The 22,617-nt window shown below is 47.2% G+C and overlaps 8 protein-coding genes across 8 annotated transcripts; 5 read left to right on the plus strand and 3 right to left on the minus strand.

Moving 5' to 3' along the window:
• Positions 1 to 34: 34 nt before the first annotated feature.
• N7533_003799 (fungal specific transcription factor domain-containing protein) lies at positions 35 to 2,338 on the minus strand (the record flags this gene model as incomplete). The annotated part of the gene is made up of 7 exons (XM_057100449.1): positions 35 to 724; positions 781 to 841; positions 913 to 1,051; positions 1,107 to 1,167; positions 1,228 to 2,092; positions 2,165 to 2,206; positions 2,262 to 2,338. The coding sequence occupies 7 exons, from the start codon at positions 2,336 to 2,338 to the stop codon at positions 35 to 37; spliced, it is 1,935 nt and encodes a 644-aa protein (XP_056960079.1).
• A 961-nt stretch (positions 2,339 to 3,299) lies between these two features.
• N7533_003800 (RidA family protein) lies at positions 3,300 to 3,758 on the plus strand (the record flags this gene model as incomplete). The annotated part of the gene is made up of 1 exon (XM_057100450.1): positions 3,300 to 3,758. One exon carries the CDS (start codon positions 3,300 to 3,302, stop codon positions 3,756 to 3,758), a length of 459 nt encoding a protein of 152 aa, XP_056960080.1.
• A 211-nt stretch (positions 3,759 to 3,969) lies between these two features.
• Positions 3,970 to 4,989, plus strand: N7533_003801 (uncharacterized protein; the record flags this gene model as incomplete). The annotated part of the gene is made up of 1 exon (XM_057100451.1): positions 3,970 to 4,989. The coding sequence occupies one exon, from the start codon at positions 3,970 to 3,972 to the stop codon at positions 4,987 to 4,989; it is 1,020 nt and encodes a 339-aa protein (XP_056960081.1).
• An 845-nt stretch (positions 4,990 to 5,834) lies between these two features.
• Positions 5,835 to 7,600, plus strand: N7533_003802 (cytochrome P450; the record flags this gene model as incomplete). The annotated part of the gene is made up of 3 exons (XM_057100452.1): positions 5,835 to 5,939; positions 5,998 to 7,150; positions 7,224 to 7,600. 3 exons carry the CDS (start codon positions 5,835 to 5,837, stop codon positions 7,598 to 7,600), a joined length of 1,635 nt encoding a protein of 544 aa, XP_056960082.1.
• Positions 7,601 to 8,171: 571 nt separating this feature from the next.
• Positions 8,172 to 11,404, plus strand: N7533_003803 (uncharacterized protein; the record flags this gene model as incomplete). Its single annotated transcript, XM_057100453.1, has 7 exons — positions 8,172 to 8,264; positions 8,337 to 8,452; positions 8,514 to 8,992; positions 9,100 to 9,236; positions 9,622 to 9,671; positions 9,726 to 10,816; positions 10,974 to 11,404. The coding sequence occupies 7 exons, from the start codon at positions 8,172 to 8,174 to the stop codon at positions 11,402 to 11,404; spliced, it is 2,397 nt and encodes a 798-aa protein (XP_056960083.1).
• Positions 11,405 to 12,850: 1,446 nt separating this feature from the next.
• Positions 12,851 to 15,665, plus strand: N7533_003804 (uncharacterized protein; the record flags this gene model as incomplete). Its single annotated transcript, XM_057100454.1, is given in 5 exon segments — positions 12,851 to 12,865; positions 12,938 to 14,373; positions 14,500 to 14,888; positions 14,946 to 15,374; positions 15,385 to 15,665. The coding sequence occupies 5 exon segments, from the start codon at positions 12,851 to 12,853 to the stop codon at positions 15,663 to 15,665; spliced, it is 2,550 nt and encodes an 849-aa protein (XP_056960084.1).
• A 429-nt stretch (positions 15,666 to 16,094) lies between these two features.
• On the minus strand, positions 16,095 to 18,463 carry N7533_003805 (putative extracellular endoglucanase; the record flags this gene model as incomplete). The annotated part of the gene is made up of 8 exons (XM_057100455.1): positions 16,095 to 16,256; positions 16,315 to 17,119; positions 17,258 to 17,321; positions 17,358 to 17,609; positions 17,671 to 17,802; positions 17,851 to 18,204; positions 18,256 to 18,324; positions 18,388 to 18,463. 8 exons carry the CDS (start codon positions 18,461 to 18,463, stop codon positions 16,095 to 16,097), a joined length of 1,914 nt encoding a protein of 637 aa, XP_056960085.1.
• Positions 18,464 to 19,455: 992 nt separating this feature from the next.
• Positions 19,456 to 22,271, minus strand: N7533_003806 (MINDY family deubiquitinase; the record flags this gene model as incomplete). The annotated part of the gene is made up of 4 exons (XM_057100456.1): positions 19,456 to 20,574; positions 20,654 to 21,104; positions 21,494 to 21,717; positions 21,843 to 22,271. 4 exons carry the CDS (start codon positions 22,269 to 22,271, stop codon positions 19,456 to 19,458), a joined length of 2,223 nt encoding a protein of 740 aa, XP_056960086.1.
• Positions 22,272 to 22,617: the final 346 nt, after the last annotated feature.

Raw genomic sequence — 22,617 nt, forward strand, 5'->3', positions numbered from 1 at the left:
TATTAGATACCTAGGTAATAAATCATTTATTTGATTATTGAAATGCCACCGAGGAAATATTATATACTCCGAGTCTCTCCATCACTGCTCGAATCATGCCTTGTATCTTCTTCGCAGAAGGGAATTTCTCCGCAAAGGAATCCAATAGCTCTATAGCCAGATCAAGATCGGCGAGTGCTTTGGTATGATCCATAACCAGAGACAAACTTTCTGCCCGTGCAGAAGATGTGTACATGAGTGACAGTGCTGAATTAAAAATGGCTACGAGGTTGAGCCAATTGTAAGCAAATCGATGTTGGCGATGCATATTGATCGCTTGTCGAATAGCCATTCCTGACGCATCCGCAAGAATATTCATTCCGGAGATGTCCAAATTTGGATTGAGCGGAGAGGGGCGATAAAGCATGATGATGTGAAGATAATAATTCAGATCAAACCAGCTAGTGCAAAGATGAGGCACCTTGGACTGTAGATCGGGGAGAGGAAACGGCATACTCCGTCGCCATCCGACTAGTCGTCTGTGGAGTCCTTGAATGGTTTCATTTCGTGTCTCCAGACTCCGTCGCTCAACGTGCTTGGGGGAGTGCACCGTTGTTCCAATTTGACTAGCAATCTTCCGCAATTCCAGGATATGGAGAGGAACAGCCATGGTGGAAGGTTCTAACTTGATAGAGGGTCTGATAGAGTCGGAATTGATGTTTTCATCGTCGGCATCCGCAAATGGCTGAAAATAATTAGTCAGAAGCTTTGAATTCGAAACAAAAAGAATTGCGTGCGAACCTCGACTGTTATATCGTCATCTTGAATAGCAAAAGGCCTTCCAAGGGCCAATGAAACAACACTGCAATGATCAGCTGCGAAGCTCGTCCTTTCATTCAGGCGTCAACCTAAGTAAAATGAATGAAAACGTACCGATCCATCATATAAAGCGAAAAGAAGATTCGTTTCTGTTGCTCAGCAACATCGATCGCGAGAGATTGATATACCTCCGAGGTATGGAGTCCCATTCCGGTTGCCATACGAGCAGCAACGCCCACCAAAAACCAGGTATCTAAATTGGAATCAATCACGAAATTAATCCAAATCATATCTGTGAAGCGACTCACTAGGTCCTATCTTATTGAAAAATGAGTATGATACTTGAAGCATCAGAACTTCCAACCCGGCCTAATTTGAGTCATCAGTGAATTCATGTTTTGACACATGTATTATTATTGGACCATTTACCAAATCGCCACATCCCATCGCCGGCTCGAAGTAAGTCATGGCTTTTTTGAAAAAGCGTACCGGTTCTGTCTCATCCATCAACGAAACAGAGCAGTGAGTCGTCGAACCTATTGCTAGAATCATCCATATTCTGAATTGCCACAGTGGAGACTGGGCTAAAGGATCCAAAGGATTGGTGTATACTCTCCATAAGACCTCCTCGAAGTCACTTTTGCGAATGATTGGATAGAGAGTATGGGAATGTGCAAAATAAAATTCAAGGATATAGCTGATGTGAGCAGGCTCTAGTAAAGTAAGGCCCGTTGTATTCTCATGGTCATCAATGGTTGGGTTTTCGAAAAGTGAGCTTAGTGGCATGGGGCTTGTCAGGGAAGGATTCATTTCGAAAGAAATAGGATTTAAGTTTGGAATAGCGTTAACATCAAGGTCGCAGCTTTGCTGTTGATCATCATTGATGTCTTCATCGAACACAAAGCCGTCTTGATCTGGAGATAGTCGCCGAAGAACGGCCTGGGTGAGTTTAGCTAGAGGGAGGCCGGAAGAGGAACCCAAATAGCGCTCAGCCGCCGCCTCCAAAGACAGTAACCGCAGCTCTTCTGCTAGGTCATCTGGCTTTTGTCCTAGGTCCTTCAGCATAGGTGAAATTGGAAATTCGTTGAAATTCAGTATTGTATCATCTGCACCTTGTACGAGAGTGGAGTTATTTGTTATGTTTTCGGAGGAGATTGGACCTTCAGCCAGCGGGAGATCATTGTCTTGATCCCAAGGATGTGAAGAAATATCATTCTGAGAGGTTTGAGGAGTCAACGAGGCTTTAACTTGTTGTTCGAGCTCTTTAATTCGACGTTCTAGCCCGCGGACATAGCTGTATTTTGTTAGAAAGCCTCTCTATTCATGATATGCAAAAGTGAGAAATAGCCTAGGCATTAACGCTTACGCGACTGGGTAAGACGCAACCTGTGTCTCATCATCGAGGAAGCTGCATACAACTTTCGCATGCTTGCATGCTTGACACTGCGGAAGAGTCTTGTCACAGCGCTTCTTTCTGCGATGGCATCGCTTGCAGGAGCTTTCTGCCCTTGCAGTCGGTTCCAGCATAATCAAGTTTCATGGGATAGAAGTGATGTGTGCGAGAGAGGTTGACAAGGCGAACGGGACCAGATTACCCCACTTTACTAGAGAAAAAGGAAATTTCGTCCCCAGGGGAAAACCAGTGCCTTATCTCGCCTTATCTCGCACGGGATTGGTAGAAATGGAGGAAATCGGAATATGATATCCCATTGGGAATTTGGGAGATAACGCGAATGTCTCTTCGGGGGAAGGCAACGGTACTTCAGAGGGTCGATCTTGCGCACTACCCACCTGACTTTGCAACGAGATGTAGTTAGAAATCAACCTTGGACGTACCTTGATATTGCCTTGACAATTAGCCTCCTTCGAAACTTTGAAAAGTGCGGGGAAATAAATTGCCAATGAGAACTGGGGCATCGCGAGTGCGGGGGAGAGATGTCTAGTGGGCCAAGTGGGGGTGGAGATGCACCTCGCCCTATTCTTTTCTACGGTTTGCCTGTTGGGAAGTAGAGAGACAAGTTGATAGACAGTTATACTTGGAATTCAATTATTATTTTTTTTATTTCTTTATTTCGCAAAGATTCTATTTTCGCGGCCACGTCATAGTTCATCCCTAATTGTATTTACATCTACAGGACAATGGACAGTCCGGATTCCGATATCTTTATTTGCGATATAATTTGCGCCATATTATATACGAACCGAAGAAAAAGAGCGAGAAAATAGAATATTCATAGCGCATTAAGGATGTACGATATATAAAAATTTAATGCGCAAAGGGCTGAAAACTGTTATCTAGTTGTCGTGTCGGCGGTGCCGATGTCGGACAATCCGCCATCTCAACTATTGCCGTCGACGCGAACACTCACCACGGTGCTCAGAAACTTGAAAATCAAGATAAATGAATGTCTCAAGAGGTGTCAAATTGTCCGTTATTAGAACTTAAGCCTCAATTCCTGTCTTCTAAATTGAAATTACTTTGAATATCCTACCTATCCAGAATGTCTGCTCCTAACGGTCAATCATTCCTGCTCGACCCTCAGAAGACAGCGGGCCTGACAAGATTCTCTCACGCACGAGTGGTCAAACCATCCACCTACCATACCATCTACATTTCTGGAATTGCGGCTGTCAGTCCGGAAGGAATGTATGAGGGTGTGACGGAAAATTCTGATGGGACCTTCACAATCGATGTCCGAGAGCAGACAGCTTCTATCCTCCGCAGGGTCGATAGCATCATTCAGGGTGCTTCCAATGGAAAGGCCAATTTGTACAACATAGTCGACTCAGTTGTCTACATCTTAGACATGAAGACCCAATATGCCGACATGAATGAAGAATGGAACAAAGTCTGGCCCGACCGTGCGAGTGCTCCCAGCCGGGCTACAGTTGGAATTAAGGAGCTTCCTGATCCTCGTTTTGCGGTGGAAATTAAAGCCACCGCAATTTTCGAGCTTTGATCAACAAATTGAGGGGAAGATGATGAGGATGCGAATTAATAAGCATTTCACGGGGAAGTTCAGGGTATGTCGGCCTTCCCGCGGGGAATCTTAGAGAACAATAAAGAGTTGTATCCCAATCAAATTATTGATAAGCTCAACACCTTCCTACATCTACCTAGGTATATAGTGAAACTCTTATCATACGTGTCAAAGCTTCATACGATCAAATATGGCCTCTACTCGCGACCCTAGCGGCGTCGAATATTGTGAATTGAAAAATTTCACGTTTGAGAATGGGGAAAATCTACCAATAGTTCGACTGGCCTACCGAGACTTTAACCCCGGTGGCAAGAAGGTGGCCCTTATCCCTACCTGCTTCCGAGGGAGAATAAAAGATACCTTGAATTTCACCAAAGGAGCTCTCCAAGACCATCGGGTGATTGTCGTGGCACTTTTTGGCAACGGGGAATCGGCGAGTCCTTCAAATACGGCCAATTTCCCTTCCAATATCAGCTACCAGGACTGTGTTCGAGCCCAGCATAGCCTGTTGACAAAACATCTGAGTATTACGACACTTGATGTCGTACTCGGCTTTTCAATGGGTGGACAGTGTACGTATCACTGGGCTGCGATGCACCCTGAGATGGTCCAAAATGCGGTGGTGATATGCTCTTCTGCCAAAACCAGTCTACACAACCGCCAATTTCTGGAAGGCCCAAAAGCTGCACTCCTACACTCAATCGACTATAACGACGGCCATTTCACTGAAAACAAAGTTCCGATAAGAGGTCTACATGCATTTGGGAGAGCGTATTCCGCCTGGTTGACGAGCGCTGAGTGGTTTGAAAAGCGGCTTTTCGAGAAACAGGGGTTCAAGACCCTGGAAGCTTGGGCTGAGGTAGTTGGTGGGAAGAATTACGAGGACTGGCACCCGGATAATCTGCTGGCTATGCTAGGGATGTGGCAGCGTTCTGATATCAGCTTGACGGGGAGAAGAAGTGCTGAAGAGACGACCTTGAAAGCTGCATTAAGAAAACTGACAGCAAATTTTCTTTTGATGCCTTGCCTGACTGATCAGTACTTCAAGTGGGAGGCAATTAAGATAGAAGCTAGCTTTTTACAACATGGAGAGTTGGCGATAATACCATCAGTCTGGGGTCATATCGCTGGGGTGGAGGCAGTCCTGACGATACCGAGTGGATGCACCAAAGGATCAAACAATTTTTGGGTCAAATTTGAATCCGCTTGAGTATTTCCAAGGTTTCATCTTAGTAAAAATCAGGATAATGATTGTGCTTAGTTACTAGTACAGCGCGACATTCTTTATAACATTTCTATCACTTCTTTGCCGAATATGTATGTAGACCAGGGGCCAGTATTTTCTACCCTATAAAATTGAAACCAAATGAGATAAAAACAACAATCTAGTTGTGTGGCAGGAGTAGCAAGCATGAGAAAGTAGATGACTAGGGAACCTAATGCCTGACTGATGCCTGATCAATACCCAAAGTCTCAGGCATTATAAGGCACCGAACATTTGATCCTTTAATTTTCACTTGTACAAAATTAGGCAACTTAATGACGATGAATAAAAAGCGAAGCACACCAAATATTGAGCTCTTTTTTGAAAAGACTCATTGTGTTTAGGAACTGATTTATTGTGACAAAATCGAATAAACAGGATTAAAGAAAGGTGGATAAAAGCGGCACTTTCTTAGCATCTTACATTAACTAGTTAGCCAGAGAGCCCAACTACTCCAGGGCTTGTAATTCAGCAAAGACTGTTGGAAAATATGATGTCCCGAGAATGGAATGACGATAAGAATCATATTGCTATCTTTTCCTCTGGTCAGGGATACCCTGTCGGACTGTCCGACAGCCATTCAGTAAGTTCCGCGAGTGAGGGGTGATTCCAAGGTTGTCGGATGTCACCATGCCAGCACGGTCAAAGACTACCAATTGACCCAAAGTAATTTCAACACACGACTTCGTGGCGGGGAGTATATAATCTTCAACGGTATTTAATTCGAGTCCCGAGGAAATCAAGCACATTCGGAATAAGTAATTCGATTTTGATACTTGTTAGACTTGAAAATGATTGATATTGAATTGGAGGAGCATTTGGCTCATCTTGGAACGCTCCCCCGAAGCTACATACTGCTGGGCTTGGTTCCGCTGTTTCTCTACTTGGTTTACAATGTACGCCTGCTTGCTGTTTTGATCTCATCGGTACGATTATAACTCTTCTCTGCACTAGGTTGCCTTCGCGACAGATATACCCCACATCAAGGGCCTTCCCGAGATCCCAGGAGCAGTTCCAATTTTTGGACACCTACTCAAACTTGGTGAAGATCATGCAACCGTCTGTGAAGGTTGGTGGCGGAAAAATGGGGATTCCGTTTTCCAAATCAAGCTTGGCAACACCCGGGCCGTCGTCGTCAACTCATTTGAAGACTGTAAGAAGATGTTGCTCGGTCATCAAAATGCAGTGATTGATCGTCCGAAGCTCTACACCTTTCATGGAGTAATAAGCAGTACACAGGGCTTTACAATTGGATCTTCGCCCTGGGACGATTCTTGCAAGAAGAAGCGCAAAGCATCTGGCACGGCCCTGGGAAGACCTGCCCTCCGCAATTATCATCCAATGTTTGATCTCGAGAGTTACTCTATCATTCGTGATATGCACAAAGACAGCAAGAACGGCGCTATAGAAATAAACGTCAGGCCTTACATTCAACGTTATGCTTTGAACACGACGTTGACTCTCTGCTACGGCATTCGCATGGACGCTGTTTATGATGATCTTTTGCGCGAAATCCTTCACGTCGGATCAGCAATTTCGCTTCTTCGAAGTGCCTCCGAGAATCTACAAGATTATATACCTGCTCTTAGGTACCTACCCAATAATGCGAAGAATGCGCGATCGAAGCAATTGCGCGAGAGGCGAGACACATACCTCAATCTGCTGCTAGACAAAGTCCGGGAAATGATTAAAAAGGGCACCGATAAGCCTTGCATCTCAGCGGCTATTTTGAAAGATCAAGAGACAAAGCTCACTGGAGTTGAAGTCTCTTCAATCTGTCTGTCTCTAGTATCCGGTGGATTTGAGACCATCCCTGGAACATTGACCTCTTGTATCGGGTCACTTTCCACCCCCGAAGGACAGATCTGGCAAGATCGAGCCTACGCAGATATCAAGCGACACTATCCCGACATTCAAGAAGCCTGGACTAGTGCTATCAGTGAGGAGAAGGTCCCTTATGTGAATGCTATTATCAAAGAAGCCGGGCGGTATTACACCGTTAGCTCCATGAGCCTTCCCCGAAAGACCGTGACTGAAGTTAATTGGAATGGAGCGATTATTCCACCAAAGACAATGATTCTGATCAACGCCCAAGCTGGAAATCATGGTAGGCCCCTATATCTCTATAAATCCTTTTCCTATAATATCTATTTACTGCCGCTTACTCACTTCTTTTGCAGATGTGGACCATTACGGAGCAAACGGTGGAAAATTTGACCCTGAACGATGGTTGAAATCTTTGAATCCTCCGCAGGAGAGTGAAATTACCGGACTTCCTCATTTAAGCTTTGGTGCTGGATCGCGTGCCTGCTCCGGCCAATATATTGCGTCTAGATTGCTCTATACTGCCCTCATTCGTCTGCTTTCGACGTACAAAATTGTCGCAAGCGAGGATAATCCTCCAAATACAGACTATGTGGAGTACAATCAATTCAAGACTGCCTTGGTGGCAATCCCGAGGGATTTCAAAGTTCGTTTGATCCCCAGAGATGACGCTACGGCTAGTGAATGCCTGGCACAAGCAGAGGGTCGGACCAAGGAGCACTACAAGGAGTAATGATTGAGGTCTAGTCAGGATACAAGAGAGAGTATTTTTAGACCAATAGTCAGTTTCTATGTTTCTAGTTGGATCTCTTAGGTACAAATTTATCTCACTGAAAGACACTTGTTAATTTTAGAAGAGCGAGCTACGAAGTAAAAGAGTCTAATTTAGCGAATTTCTCAACCTTAGAAATTGATACATTTCAAACATTGGATAACTAGTTGACCTCATGAAAGAGCATGAGAAGATAAGATAGAGTGCCCAGGTGATGCTCAGAACTTGAAGGGAACGAGAGGTGGTAATATATCGCACCTTTGAGATAATGATTGTCATAATTACCTAGGTAGAATCCTGAGAGTAGTGACAAATTTTGCTGAAAATTTACTCTCCTGCCACAGTGTAATTTAAACCAGACACTTGGGCATTTATCGCCATTAACTAAGGAGCATCGGCTGTTTGGGGCGCCCGACGCACGCCAAATTGATTTTCCCCGCTCGAGATTTAGTGATAAAATACACATATTATGGCTTCCTGCTGTAGAAAAAGGCCACTACATCCTGAAAATTAATTCATGAAATATGTCAATATGTCTTTGAGTGCTTTGGATCTGTTTAATGTTAAAGGGCGGGTTGCATTGGTTACGGGTGGGAGTAGTGGAATTGGGCTTATGATTTCCAGGGTATGTGGTTCATCATAGACTTTGATTTGCAAGCAGCCCTGGATGTTGGAACCTAACAGCACCAATGTGTAGGGGCTAGTATCAAACGGAGCCAAGGTATATCTCGTCGCACTCCCGAGCGATCCCATAACCGAAGTTGTCAATGAGTTGAATGGGCTGGGTCGTGAATCCGGTGGAAGTGCTGAAGGGTACGAACGCGACAAGAGTGGCAATACTAAAAAGGAATAGTCACTGACATATTGCTCCCAGTTATGTGTGTGATGTATCATCAAAAGAAGCCATCTCACGCCTTGCCCAAAAAATATCTGAAAAGGAAACGGCTCTGGACATCCTCGTCTCAAATGCCGGTATCAGACGAGATCCCCCTTTAGCATGTAATGTGCTCACTGCATCCGTGCAAGAACTTCAACAGTCAATGTGGTCAATCCAAAGCAAGGACTGGGAAGATACATTTCGAGTCAATACTACGGCCCATTATTTTCTCAGTGTAGCTTTTCTTCCTCTCCTCGCGGCTGCAGCGAACCAACCGACCAATACTGGAACAAAGGGACAAGACGAAGGGCGAGGGGTCATTGTGGTGACTAGCTCATGTGCAAGCATGCACAATGCCACCAATGTTGATCTAACAAGCTATGCAACAAGCAAGGCTGCTACGGATCACCTTGTCAAGTTGTTGGCGGCAAAGTACAATCGTTTTTATGTACGCGTGGTTGGAATTAATCCAGGTTGTAAGTTATGCAAACTTTCGATTTAAAGACCTCCGAGTCGGTATTCAAGCCCTGGAGCTCCTCAACAACCTTGGAAAATAAACTAAAACTTTGGAAATTCTGTCCAGTCATCCCCAGCAATATGAACCCCGTCGGGGCCGAAGGAAATATATTCAGCTCCTTGTTTGAGAAGGTCCCAGCAAAACGGGCCGGCAATTCCGATGATATAGTTGGCACTGTGCTATATTTGGTCAGCAAGTCGGGGGTAAGTCTCTTTCCTGGAAGTTGATTCCAAAGTTCCAAGCTGAGCATCGCTGATTGGAGCTCTCTGGAGTAGGCATATGTTGATGGAATCTCTCTTTGTGTTGATGGCGGTCGCATTTTACTGGCAAATGGACAGGAGTGATCAGGTAGAACAGAGGTATATAGAGCTACGATCATGACACCGATAATTGTCTCGATCAATTGTTGTATTTTGTGAATGATCGGCCTCCCCGCATGACCAAAAGTCGGCGAGCCCGATGCGGGGAGCCGCAAAGAATTCCGATGGACTTCGTAGAGAGCAGATAAGGATTGACCAGAATTCAAATATCATGAGCACTGTGCCATGTTTCTTTCGTAACTGGTGCCCCAATACAGATAAATCAAAGCTTCAAAACCCTCTCGTCATGTCGGTGGCATTCTTGGCAGATCCATCTCAGTAGGTATTCTGGAGTCGATTGCTTCCTGTAGTGTCTAATACTAACCCAAGTAGATCTCAAATATCAACAGAAGACTTACACAATGCCGCTTCTAAGCTTGGGCTCAAGATCCCTCAAGGCTCGGAGACCGAGGCCTATTTGCATCTGCTCCAGTCAGCAGAAGCCGCTATGCGACGAATTCAAAGCGACGATGATTACATCCACCCCGCCCTGTCTCCGGTTGAAACAACAACAGCTCGAAGATACTGGGAGCCAGAAAGCAAAGAAAATCCTTTGAATGCTTGGAAACACCGCTGTGAGCTCATTGCGAGGACCCCGAACAACAATACTCTTCAAAACCGGACAATCGCCATAAAAGATAATATATCAGTTGGAGGATTGCCCACAACCGTTGGAACATTCAAGGAGCTGCTGTGCAGAGAAGATGGCAGTCTTCCGGTCTCTACAATAGATGCCTCTGTAGTCTCACGCATTTTGCAGGCTGGTGCAACGATCAAAGGCTCTTCAAACTGTGAGAACTATTGCGCATCTCCTCTCTCCTTCAGTGCGGCAAATGGGCCGGTTCACAATGCCTGGATGTATGGGCATACTTCTGGAGGAAGTAGCAGTGGTTCTGCGAGCCTTGTGGCTGCTAATATTGTTCAAACTGAACAGGGGAAATCATTTGGGGAAATAGTTGATCTGGCAATCGGGGGTGACCAAGCAGGGTCAGTCAGGATTCCAGCAGCGTACAGTGGAATATACGGTCTTAAGCCAACGTATGGGCTTGTTCCGTATACCGGTGCAGTGCCTCTGTCGCCTATGATTGATCATCTGGGTCCTCTTGCTAATAATTTGGAAGACATTGCATTGCTGCTCCAAGTTATGGCAGGCTATGACGGGATTGACCCCCGCATGACCCCAGAATCACCACTGAGATCCCAGGTGCAGGACTATCCGCAGCTTTTGGCACAATTTCGAGATCGCAAACTTGAACAAGGAGAGAATCTTGGCTCTGGGCTAACTATCGGTCTTCTCACAGAATCATTTGAGATACAGGGGCTATCTCAGGAAGTTCGCGATACCGTTCGACAATCAGCTCGAGAGTCGTTCACGGCTGCTGGGGCGAAAGTCGTGGACATTTCTATTCCGAAGCACCGCGATGGTAGTTTGATCTGGACTGCTGCCACTCGAATGTCCATGTCGGAATGGGTCTGCCAGGGCAAAACGTCTGGATTTCTTTCTTTCTTACCTCCACATATCCATCTTCGATGGCCCCCCTGACCAGAGGATGTATGAACTGATCACGGCGACAAATCCAGCTGCTGTCAACGTGATGCTCAGCGGGCCCTTTCTTCAAGATAACTTTGGTCCCCAGGTCGAGGCCAAGGCCCATCGTAAGGTGTTTGAGCTTCGGGCAGCATATGACGAGGCGTTCATGCAAGTGGACATCCTTGTCACACCTTGCGCACCCACGGTTGCGATGCCACACCCCACGATGCACACGAATGAAGATGGATCTCATTCGAGTGTCATAGACAAACTATCCGCGGCGGTTGGCGTGACGACGAACACGGCGCCATTTAATGTCACTGGTCATCCTGCGCTGAACGTGCCATGTGGGTTCGGTCAAGACTCGAATGCGCCCGGGGTTAAACTGCCGATTGGCATGCAACTCGTGGGACGTCGATGGGAAGACGCGACAGTGTTGAAAGCGGCGGCAGTGTTTGAAGAAGGGAGAAATCCAACGTAAATAGGTGCAGGTTGATCTATTGTTTTGGTTCATCCAGTTCATACATTTGATAGTACTAGTAACATGGAATTTATCGAAGTCAAAATATCCTATCGCATCAAGGGTATCCGTAAAGAAAGAAGAAAGAGCAAGAAAAATCAAAAGAAGCAAAAAGTCCAAAGTATCCACGATGATATCCCCCCCCCCCCTCACCCCTTCTTTCTTCTCTCTCCAGGATCATCTCCCCCCCCCTTCGCCTTCACACATCAAGGCTGATCCTTGTTACACACGTACCACGTGGGGATGGATAGATTCCAAGGCATTAGGAACTCTCAATAAGCCCTCGCCTGCAATTCGGTCTTGCACAATTCGCGGCCTCGGCACAGCTTGCATCATCCACCATCCTAGCATCAAGCAGCCAGACTGTGCAGAATGCGTGAATTTTCCACGGTGAATGAGCCTGCGCTGCAACCCCAAGTTGACAGCCAACGCGTTTCACCGAACCCCTTGCGTCTAGTGTCGTTGAGAAGTCAGCCACGCTAGAACGAGGGCCAGGGCATGGGGACATGACGCTATCGACAAATCTTCCCACACACCCCTCAGCCCTAAGAGAGGGGAATTTCCCGCCATTGTGTTACACAAAATGGGCTGACCTTGATTCAAGAATGCTAATCGAAAAGATCTTTACGCCAATCCCGGCTCTTCGTTGACCCATCATCTCACATGCCTGCCACTGCAGAACATTTCAGTTTCCCTCGATCTGATACGACGAGTATACCACTTCGCGTCGCAGGAACACTACCCATTGGTCCGAGTGAAAAAAGAAGATTGAGCGAAAGCAGGTATCTCGGCTCCACGCGCTCAGGGGTGGTGATAATCCACGTCAAGATCCCTGTCCCGCGATCAGCACGTCCCCACTCGATAGTTTTGCTTCCTGCGGGTCCGCGCATCTTGCAGGTTTGCTCTCCGCTCTTTGCTCTCTCAATATTAGGCTTTGGTATCGCGCAGATCCATGCCGAATAAAAGGAGGTTGGCATGAGCATCATTTTTCCCAGAATTCCCCTTATCTGACCCCGGTCTAGGAGACGCAAGGCACAACTGTGATGCCAAAAGAAGACGTGTGGCGCACGAACTATGGGATCGACAAACTATCGCGTTCCGAAAGATTTGGTGCAATGCGACCCACCTATCAACGCGAGCCCCAAACTATGTCCATCGCATTTCTAAGTGACAGGTCAAATGATTGTGGATACTCTACTCCGTACCTATGGAGTACGGAGTACACGTCAGACCTATCGAGGTGCGGCCCGCCCATGCTTTTTCTAGGCGGAGAAATTTTGACAAAAATAAATTAAAAATTATGGGTCAATGCCTTGTCATCAGAACCTTTTTTTGATTTGATTTAATAGCTACCTCTCCCATCAGAATGTGGACCAGGAGCAGGCACTGATCCCGCCCACCTCCGCGATGTCAAACATTACTGTATGTCCTAATATGTAAAACACCAGAATATTGAGCCCCGTTGAGAATGCCCATACTGATCAAAAGTGCTAGGACCCCAATAATGATCCTAATATCGGTTCTGCCCAAAGCAATGCATCATCTACATCGGGGGATGCTGTCAGCAGCCTTACTGGCGAAAGTGGATCGTCAGCCACGGCGCTGATGATGACCTTATTGCCAGCGTTGGTCTATGCTATTTTCTGGGTTGCTATTTTCCTCATCTTCCGACGGACGCAGCGTCGATGGTATGCACCAAGATCGCATCTTCCAGATATCCACGAGCATCGGCGAAGCCCAGAACTGCCCTCCGGCTGGGTGAACTGGCTTGGTACGTTTCTCAAGATTGAAGACAATCATGTCTTGCACCACTCATCGCTGGATGGATATCTATTTTTACGATTCTTGCGTGTGATGTGCGCAACATGCTTCACAGGCTGCCTGATTACCTGGCCCATTCTGTTCCCCATCCATGCAACGGGTGGAAACGGGAACGGTCAACTCGACATACTCAGCTTCAGTAACGTCGCAGACCCTAAAAAATATTATGCTAATGTGTTCGTTGCTATCGTTTATTTCAGTAAGTTTTCACCTTCAATGCTGCCTCCATGGAAATTTGCTTATGGTGTCGTAGCATTTGTATTCTACGTCGTGACCCGTGAGAGTCTCTATTATGCGAATTTACGACAAGCCTATCTCAACTCTCCGGAATATGCCTCTCGGATCTCGTCACGGACAGTTCTATTCATGTCAACTCCAGGCGATTATCAGAACGAGAAGAAGTTGCGACAGATTTTCGGGGATTCTATCCGCCGACTCTGGGTCACATCTGACTGCGACAAGTTGGAGAAGATGGTGAATGAACGCGATAAGCTTGCATTCAAATTAGAAACCACCGAAACTAGACTCATCCGAGCGGCAAATAAGGCTCGAGTAAAGGCGATCAAGAATGGTGAATTTTCATCAGATACCTGCCTCGATTGCGAGTCAAGTAATCCTGCTGGGTCCCACAAAATCAAACGGCCAACCCATCGACTGAAGCTTTTCGGAAAGAAAGTGGACTCGATCCATTGGTATCGGTCGGAGCTGGTCAAGATCAGTGAAGCGGTGTCAATTCTTCAGAAGAAACACCAGGATGGCGAGGCGAAACATCTATCGGCAATATTTATCGAGTTTAATTCTCAATCCGACGCCCAGGTCGCTCTGCAGACTTTGTCTCACCATCAGCCTTTTCATATGACGCCTCGTTTTATTGGCGTCTCGCCGCATGAAGTTGTATGGTCTGCTATCAATCTCAGTTGGTGGCAACGAATTATTCGGAAATTTGCAGTACAAGGGGGCCTTGCTGCCCTGGTAATCTTCTGGTCATTCCCTGCTGCCATTGTTGGAACGATCTCCAATATCTCATATCTCGCCAATCTCCTCCCTTTCCTCGGATTTATTGAGGACTTGCCGGAGGTTATCAAGGGTGCAATTGAAGGATTGCTACCGTCAGCTGCATTAGTGGCATTAATGTCATTGGTGCCAATCATATGTCGGAGTAGGTTTCCTCTAATCGCTGCAAGAAGATGTATAAGAAGCGTGTTGCTAACATTTGCTCCACCAGTCTGTGCTAGACGAGCCGGGGTGCCATCCACGGCTAGAGTTGAGCTATTCACACAGAGTGCGCATTTCGTTTTCCAAGTAGTGCAGGTATTCTTGGTCACAACATTGACCTCGGCTGCATCCGCAGCGACGTCGCAAATCATTAAAGATCCTCTTTCAGCGAAGGATCTTCTAGCTCAGAACTTGCCCAAAGCCACCAACTTCTACGTCTCATACTTTTTGCTTCAAGGCTTGAGTACAAGCTCTCTAGCGCTAGTACAAATTGCAAGCGCTCTTGTGTTCAAATTTGTCACCACATTCTTCGCCTTTTCTCCGCGTCGCCTGTTCAGACGATGGGCTGAGCTTGGTAGCCTGAGCTGGGGTAATGTGTTCCCGGTCTTCACCAACATGGGAGTGATCGGTATGCAGATTATATCAAACCCGGAATGATAATAATTCTAACTTTGTATCTCTTCAGCTTTGACCTACTCGTGTATTGCACCTTTAATCTTGGGGTTTGCCTTTATTGGCCTATATCTCGTCTATCAGGCCTATCGCTACAACTTCTTGTTTGTCTATGAAATCGACGTCGACACGAAAGGCCTAGTATACCCGCGTGCTCTGCAGCATCTCTTAACGGGTATTTACCTCGCCGAAATCTGCATGATCGGTCTTTTCGCCATCAAAGGGGCAATTGGCCCAGTGGTTATCATGCTACTCTTTACCATCGGCACCGTTCTAGCCCACATGTCACTCAATGAAGCCTTGGCTCCACTGAACACATTTCTCCCACGGTCTCTGGATGCGGAAGAAGAACTCATTCAAGAGAAAAGAGGATGCTATCGCCGAGATCAACGAGCAGCGTCGCCCGCGGCTCTTGGCTTTCTGGAAATGGTTCCATCCAAATGTGTATAAAGACTATGCTGAAATACGTCGCAAGGTGCGTCGCAATGTTGCAGAGGTCGAATATACCGAGGAAGAGATTCGCACCGCCTACTTCGAACCATGTATTGCCGCTCCTGCTCCGACGCTCTGGATCCCGCGGGATAGGTGGGGATTTAGTCGACACGAGGTGATTGAAACAGACCCTGCGATCAAAATCACGGATGAAGGAGCACATCTCAACGAGAAGAACAAAATCGTGTGGGATAAGTATGATCCTGATCTTCCTCTCCGGGAACTGAAGACTCCGTATTGAGAGACTAATTTGGCGGCGTTATTATTATATGTTATAAGCATGAGTATGGGATAATGATCAATGATTGATATAAAGCTACTATCATACTAAAGAAATTTTGGCGTACCTGGAGGGAAGGTATCAGTTCTCTCAGCTTTGGTGTTTGTATTTGCCCAGGTGGTGGTTTTGAACCTTTGCTCCCCTGGTATATAGAAAATTTCATAAGAGCCCCATCTGAAACGAGGATGTGAGCAACCTGAGATTCATATTATCTTTACTTCCATTTCCTTAGGTCATGTATCACTATGCCGCAAAAATAAGTTCAAACACTAACTTTGCAGAGAAGATCGCGTGCATTCAGAATTGAAACTATTCACTAAGCTACACATCGTGACACCAGAAACACTGACAAGCTATCTCCTAAATTCGGGCCCAACACATCCAGTGCCTTCAAACCGTCAAAGTGAAGTTGACTGCATTCACCACACCGTTATCTCTGGGGAAGAACTCAAAGGTAAACACCGTTGTCACACCAGCAGATATAACCGAGCTGATAGCAGAGGATGTAAGGATAACATTGGAAGAATCCCAATTGTACTGGCTGCTATAAGTCTGCCATTTGGGTCACGTCAGTGGATTGTCTTTGACCGCCCAAGAGAGCATCACCTACCGTTCTTGCTTGCTGGAGAGGCCCCAAGTAGACAGTCCAATCATCGACCAGATATGTACCACTTGTAGTCAATGCTTTGACTGCCGCAATTCTTGGAAGCCCACCCCAAGTAATGGGAATAGAAAGATCCGATCCAGATACGGATGAAGCAACCGCAGTCTTTGAGGATAGTGTCGGTGTCTTCCATTGAACAAGCTGCACAACCGGGGAAGAGTCGCCACCAGAGAACTTCAACGTCAGATTGGCGATGATACCTGGCGAAGTTGTTGATGTAATATGTTTCGATAGATAGGAAGCTGTGAATATGATATTAGAGCCCGAGACTGAGTAGTCTGTACCTGAGGTCAAGGTTGAGCCGGCTGAGTCCGTAATCGAAGACAGGGTGTTTCCATTAAAAACGAATGGTAGTGACTGTTGTGTCACTTCAGTGCCGTATTCGTGGAATATATAAGCCGAAGAGGATTGAGTGGTGGCAGAAGCATCTTCAGTGCTGTCAGGTAGACTATTGGAAGTGCTCGCAGTCGACTTTGTGATCATCGAGATTGAGTTCGGGTCTCTCCAAGTTGCAGTATCGCGATTTAGATGGTCAAGACCATTATCCCACAGAATGCAAGCAAAGTTCAAACCTAATGCCGATAGAACAACCTCGTCCACGTATTTCCACCGACCTGCAGGCTCCGTGTTAGTGGGAGATGCATCATACTCTCCCAAGATAATTGGAACGTCGGTGAAGTTGTTTCGGAGAAGCTGGAAGTCGGATGAAACGGTGGCTTTGTCGGCATCGGAGCCCCAGATAGTTTTTCCCCTAAATAACCTATTGTTAGCAGGATTTTGAACCCATTGAGGATTCATATGATAAATGTACCATGCGCTGAAGATAAAGTCGTCTATCTTCGGTCAGTCTCAGCATCTCAAGTATATACAACTGGTTTCATCCACTCACAAGGACTGTAGTAATGGAACTGGATAGCGTAGGGATTTGAAAAGCCAGATGGCGCCACAAACCACTCTGAAGTCTTGATGCTATCCTCGCCACCACCAACAAGGTTGACCACACGCTGGGAATTGAAACCCCCCCGCATCATTAATTGCCTGCAGGAAGATTTTATTTAGTTTGTTTATCTCGGCTCCATGAGTGGAATCGGTACAAGGAGGCTCATTGATCGATTCAAATGCAACGAGACTCGACTTGCAGGCCAATTTAGTGCCAATCTGATACCAAAGACGATAGAATTTCTCTTCAATCATGGTGAGATTGGCGCCAGATGCAGTGACATCGGCCCAGATCCAAGAGTCTAATCTCACTTTAGAAAAATGTACTAAACTCGCCCTTCATGTGCGTATCGAGTAACTTACCATGATGTACGTTGACGATAGTATACAACCCCAATGAAGTAGACATATCAACCACGTCGGAAACACGCTGCAGCCAGGCCGGATCTACAGTCCAGTCTGGCGAGCTCCCAGTGAAGTGATAGGCATAGGTAACTACCATTGATTAGTGAAACCTCTCAGTTCTAGCAGCTTCTTTCATACCTGGAATTCGGACCCCGTTGAATCCTGCGTCTTGAACTGTCGCAAATGTTGAGGCAACAACCGCAGCATTGTTCCAGGAGCCCTCATTCGGAATGGCATCCAAGGTATTGCCCAGATTCCAGCCTGGGTGAAGTTTTGCGACGAAATTGGAAGCAGAAATTGCGCTAAATGTACCAGTGCAAGTGGACCCTGTGGAAGTGGATGTTTGGCTTGTACTCTGGGCCGTTGATTTGGATGTCGTTGTTGTAGTTAGAGTGGTGGATTTCGAAGTGGTTGTGGTAGTGGTCGTACTAGATGACGTTGCTTTACTAGTTGTAGTGCTTGTCGCACTACCCGGAACGCACTGGTAGTAATCTCGAGAATATTTTAGATTATGTAGTCACTAGTTTGAAACTGTCAACTTACAAGCATTCTGTGAAGTACAAGCATAACCACTTGTACAACTCGTACTTCCCGAGTAGCCGCTGCCTCCACCTGAGAGATGTCAGTCTTTCATGATACCTGAGTCAAAAATGTATTGATTATTAGACAACTGACATTGCCCATAAGCAGCCACCTGTGCTTGGGCATATTGGAAAATAGCCGCGAGGGCCACTACGATGAGGGCCTGCATTATACTGTAGCAGGAGAAGACGTTCTACTACCGTCGAAACACAAAATTCCAGTTCTACATGAAGCCTAAAAAATCGACTGGCTTGACTTGATGATTTATATAGTGCTGTAAGGTACTAGTACTAATTAGTTGGACCGGCTCGATCCAATGACCCCAGAAAAACACGGAAGTCGACTTGCATACTTAGTGGGCAATGGGTTTATATTCCTAATTAACCGGACGCCTGCCCAGGTGGAGCGTGTCACGCAATGCTAATGCCTACCAGTCTTCAAGTTTATTAAATGAGACCTAAAATTACTAGGACTGCTTCCTAGAAGCTACTAGTAGACCGTGGGCTTGCCTAGCGGGACGGACATGTTTCAATGCTCCAATAACCAGCCAAGATAGGACCCCCCCGGACATCCTTCATCTCCACAAATCTCCGCAGATTATCCTGACGAAAGCCTAAGTCAAATCGGAAGCCTAGCAAATGAAATCTCATCTTGTGATATCCAAGTTGATTTCTACCCTTTGCCCGTTACAGGGGTTGCTGCCCCGCTCCATTTGTAGCTACGGAGCACGCCCGTGTTGGTTTTGATGCGATGCCGTGGAGGATTTAGAACGAGTAGCGGATAGTTCGGTGCTACATGATGATATTTTGAATGATCCATTGGAATTTATGAATGTTCTGGCATCTACTAGTAATGTTGTTCCGATCAGGGTGCCTCTCAAGGTTCGCTAGTAGGTTATCTAGTAATGCATACGGCTTTATGTGAGCAAAAGGTCAATGAGTACAATGCTACTAGTACTTAGGCAATAGAAAATGGCTGCAAATGCGGAGGAGAATGTCTATAGCGTAGCGGATCCAAGTGAGGAGTAATCAGAATGACATCTAAGTATTTACATTGATTCGTTACATTCATTTCGTCATGTAGACTTAGCAGGCATCGTATTGCCATGGCATCCGTGAATCGCTTCGATAGTCAGGTATTCACATCACGATGCAGTCTTTGTTACGATTCCGGTCGGTACCATATCGGTCTGTAGTGGGCCGATTTGAATATCGATTCGGGGGGGTATCGTGGAGAATATGAACCGTTCGAATCGACGGGGAAGTCGCTATATCGGTTTCGCCGTTCAGGAGGTGAATACCGTGGGCCACTCGCAGCTTGTTCGTAAGGAGGAGGGGGCGCGTTTGGATCATCGGGATCGGCTGCAGCGGGTGGTCGTGGCTGTTGCTGTCGGAGCCCAGTGGTAATGCTCGAAACTCTGTCGGGCCCGTTGATGCGAGGAGAGGATAGACGCGGTGAAGAGCTACTTCGTGTATGGGAAGAGCTTGGCATGCGAGGAGGGACAGATTCGCGACGGGCGGGGCCTGATGCACGGGGGCCATTGTCGCTCCCTTGTTGACTTCCCTGCCTTTCACGCTGTTCCTCCTCTTGGAATTGTAGTGAGAGTGCATATGCATAATCTGCGTCACTTTGCTCCTGGTTCGACATTGGGGACTGAGATCCATCGTTCGCCGCGGGCGGACTATTCGGTGAAAGGTTTGATGCACGAGGATCGACGGGATCGGAGGCGGAGGGACCACCAGAGCCCGATGGGCCGTGGCCAACTGCTCGAAAGTCGCCAGACAAGAACTCTGCATTGAAGCCAGTCACATCGACGAGGGATTCCCAGACAACCTCTGCGTGATTGGCATAACCAGCATCTGTGACCAAAGTGAAGAGCTGATGCGATTCAGGATGTTTATATAGCGTAGAGAAATGATCGTTGCGGAATAGGATCGAGATGGAGCCGGGCGCGAGTCGTGTAGATAGTTGTGTCAGCCCAAATGGGCTCAGCTGTGTTGCATTTTCGATATCAACAAAATGCTGAATGGTTTGGATGTCCGCCATCCTTCCCTCTTCCTCCGGCAAGAGAGACTGGCCCTGCATGACACGATCCTCAAGATCCTGTTTATTGAAATGCAACAACTGAATGTCTTCATGGTATTGACCAATCCGGGTCATAGCATCATGGGCTGGGTCAGACCAGGATGCGAGCCAGCCGTGAATGAGAGGAATGCCAAATGTACTGTAGAATCGAATATCTGGGGTTTGAAGAAATGTGCCAAGGGAATCCTCGGTTTCCTGATTTGGAGTTAGCCTGATCCGGGGGCGTTGCTGATTGTTGAAGAGGAATAATTACCAATGTCAAACGAGGATTCACGTTCATGCCGGTATGCAACATAGTGAGGAACTGAGTGAGTGCTTCAATATCCGGAAACTCCTGGTGTGGCCCCAGGCAAGTAGTTAATTCGTCGAAAAGAGCCTCGATCAACAAGCCCAGCGAGATTTGTTCGCGGGTTCGCAGAGCTTTGATGATCGGTGGTTGTGTATTTGGCTCAGCTCGAAGTACAAGCGCGTTGATGAGAGCAAGTAAAGGACAGGGACCATTTAGATTTTGAACCAAGATGGGAGACTGGAATAGGTTTCCATTCCGATCAGTGCGGTTGATCTGGCGGATGGAATAGGTCTCTGCCCTCTGCTCTTGCTGTCTGGCCGCTTCTGCAGGTGAGAGCTTTGGAGCTGTCAATGGTTGTCCAAGAGCGCTGTCTTGAGATCGTATGCCCGATGCAATTGGCAAGGGTGATTGTGAATTGGAAGCTGCTTTGTTGACGCTCTCCGAAGAATATACCGACGAGGTTGCGCGATGAGACTCATTATTTGCCGCGAGACCACCGGGGGGGATCGAAATCGATCAATTCGTGCGAAGTCGCCGAAGTTGCACTCGAAAATGCAGATGCCGGTCTGATTCCCGCATCTGACGCCAGCTTATCATTGCTGTATTGTGGCTCAAGGCCGAATGCACTCTGTTGAGTACCGGAGGGTTGGATAACCACAGTTGGTGCAGGGGCGTATGGATTTGCTTGCCCGCCCTGCAGATATATCTCTTGGGGGGGCAGATATTTTGATCGAATGTTGTGATCCCCATGGTGATGGGTCGGATGAATTGGGATTTGTAGTGGATGATTGTAAGTGGCATGGCGGGGGCTCCTGCTCTGCCCACGGGGACGGCTCGTAGGGCTGGGGATTGGCCAGAGGGCGTTGATAGTCGGGCTGAGTCAAGTCGTGTTCTGCCCATGGGGATTCGTTTTCGGGAGAATCGAGTAAGGAGAGTCGCGCTGTCATGGGGATGTATCCCTCCGCTTGAAAGGGGTCAGTATCAACATCGATCATCCCGGGAAGAAGGTTGGTGGTAAGGTGTGGGGGATATTTATTTCCATACTCTGACTTAATGGATCGCTGTTAGTGGTCGCATGTGAATGACGATCCGCCCATTCATTTTGGTCTCCCGAGCTAGTCCTCGAATCCACCGGCCTTGGCTTCAAAAATGGGTTGTTCGATCGAAGTTGTACCGGTACCTCCCCCGTTGTGAAGCTGCGGTCTCGCGAGGTGGGCTGCCAGCCAAAATCGCCAGTTGACGATCCTGGTGGACCCGGCGCGAGAGCCGACGGGAGCCCGTGTGCTTTCACCTCAGACCCCGCTGGATACGACCCATCACCGGTGGCTGGTCGGTCTCCCAATCCATCATTCCAGGAGTTGGGCGGGTGACTCGTCGATGAGCCCACGGGGGATCTCTGAGCCTGTTCGAGAGGCATCAGATCAAATGCCGGGGATGTATTGAGATCTGGGGAGTAGACAGAGTCCTGGGAAGGAACTCGGTGTGGGCGGGTCCGACGTTGCGATGACGGGGAATGGGAGGAGGTTGGGGAATAGGACTCTGCACGGGCATGCCACTTGTTGAGATTCTCGAGACGTGGAGGAGGAGGTTTGCGGAGCACCATGAAGAACGGAGGATATCAAAGTATGTGGAGGTAGTACTGTATGTATATGGGTGTTGTATATACCGAGAGCTGTTGTGGAGCGGAGGGCGGAGGGCGGAGAGCTGCCAGTGTGGAACTGGGAGTAGGCAAATGGTACTGGTAATGGTATATATTAAAAAGGTCAAGTCATGGGCGTTGGAGCCAGCCCCCACGAAGTTAAAAGCCACGGGGCAAAAATTATAGATCGGCCATAACGATTGGGGGGGAAGGGGAGGAGGCGAAGAGGAGGCTGCAAGAGAAAACGCCTTGCGGTGGAAGTACTTGGACTTGGGGACTTGGGGCAAGTACGGGGCTACTACGGAGTGAC

This window comes from Penicillium manginii (assembly GCF_028828005.1).
Source record: "Penicillium manginii strain IBT 31320 chromosome Unknown utg000004l:1.0-7231830.0:1.0-7236170.0, whole genome shotgun sequence".
NCBI lineage: Eukaryota > Fungi > Ascomycota > Eurotiomycetes > Eurotiales > Aspergillaceae > Penicillium > Penicillium manginii.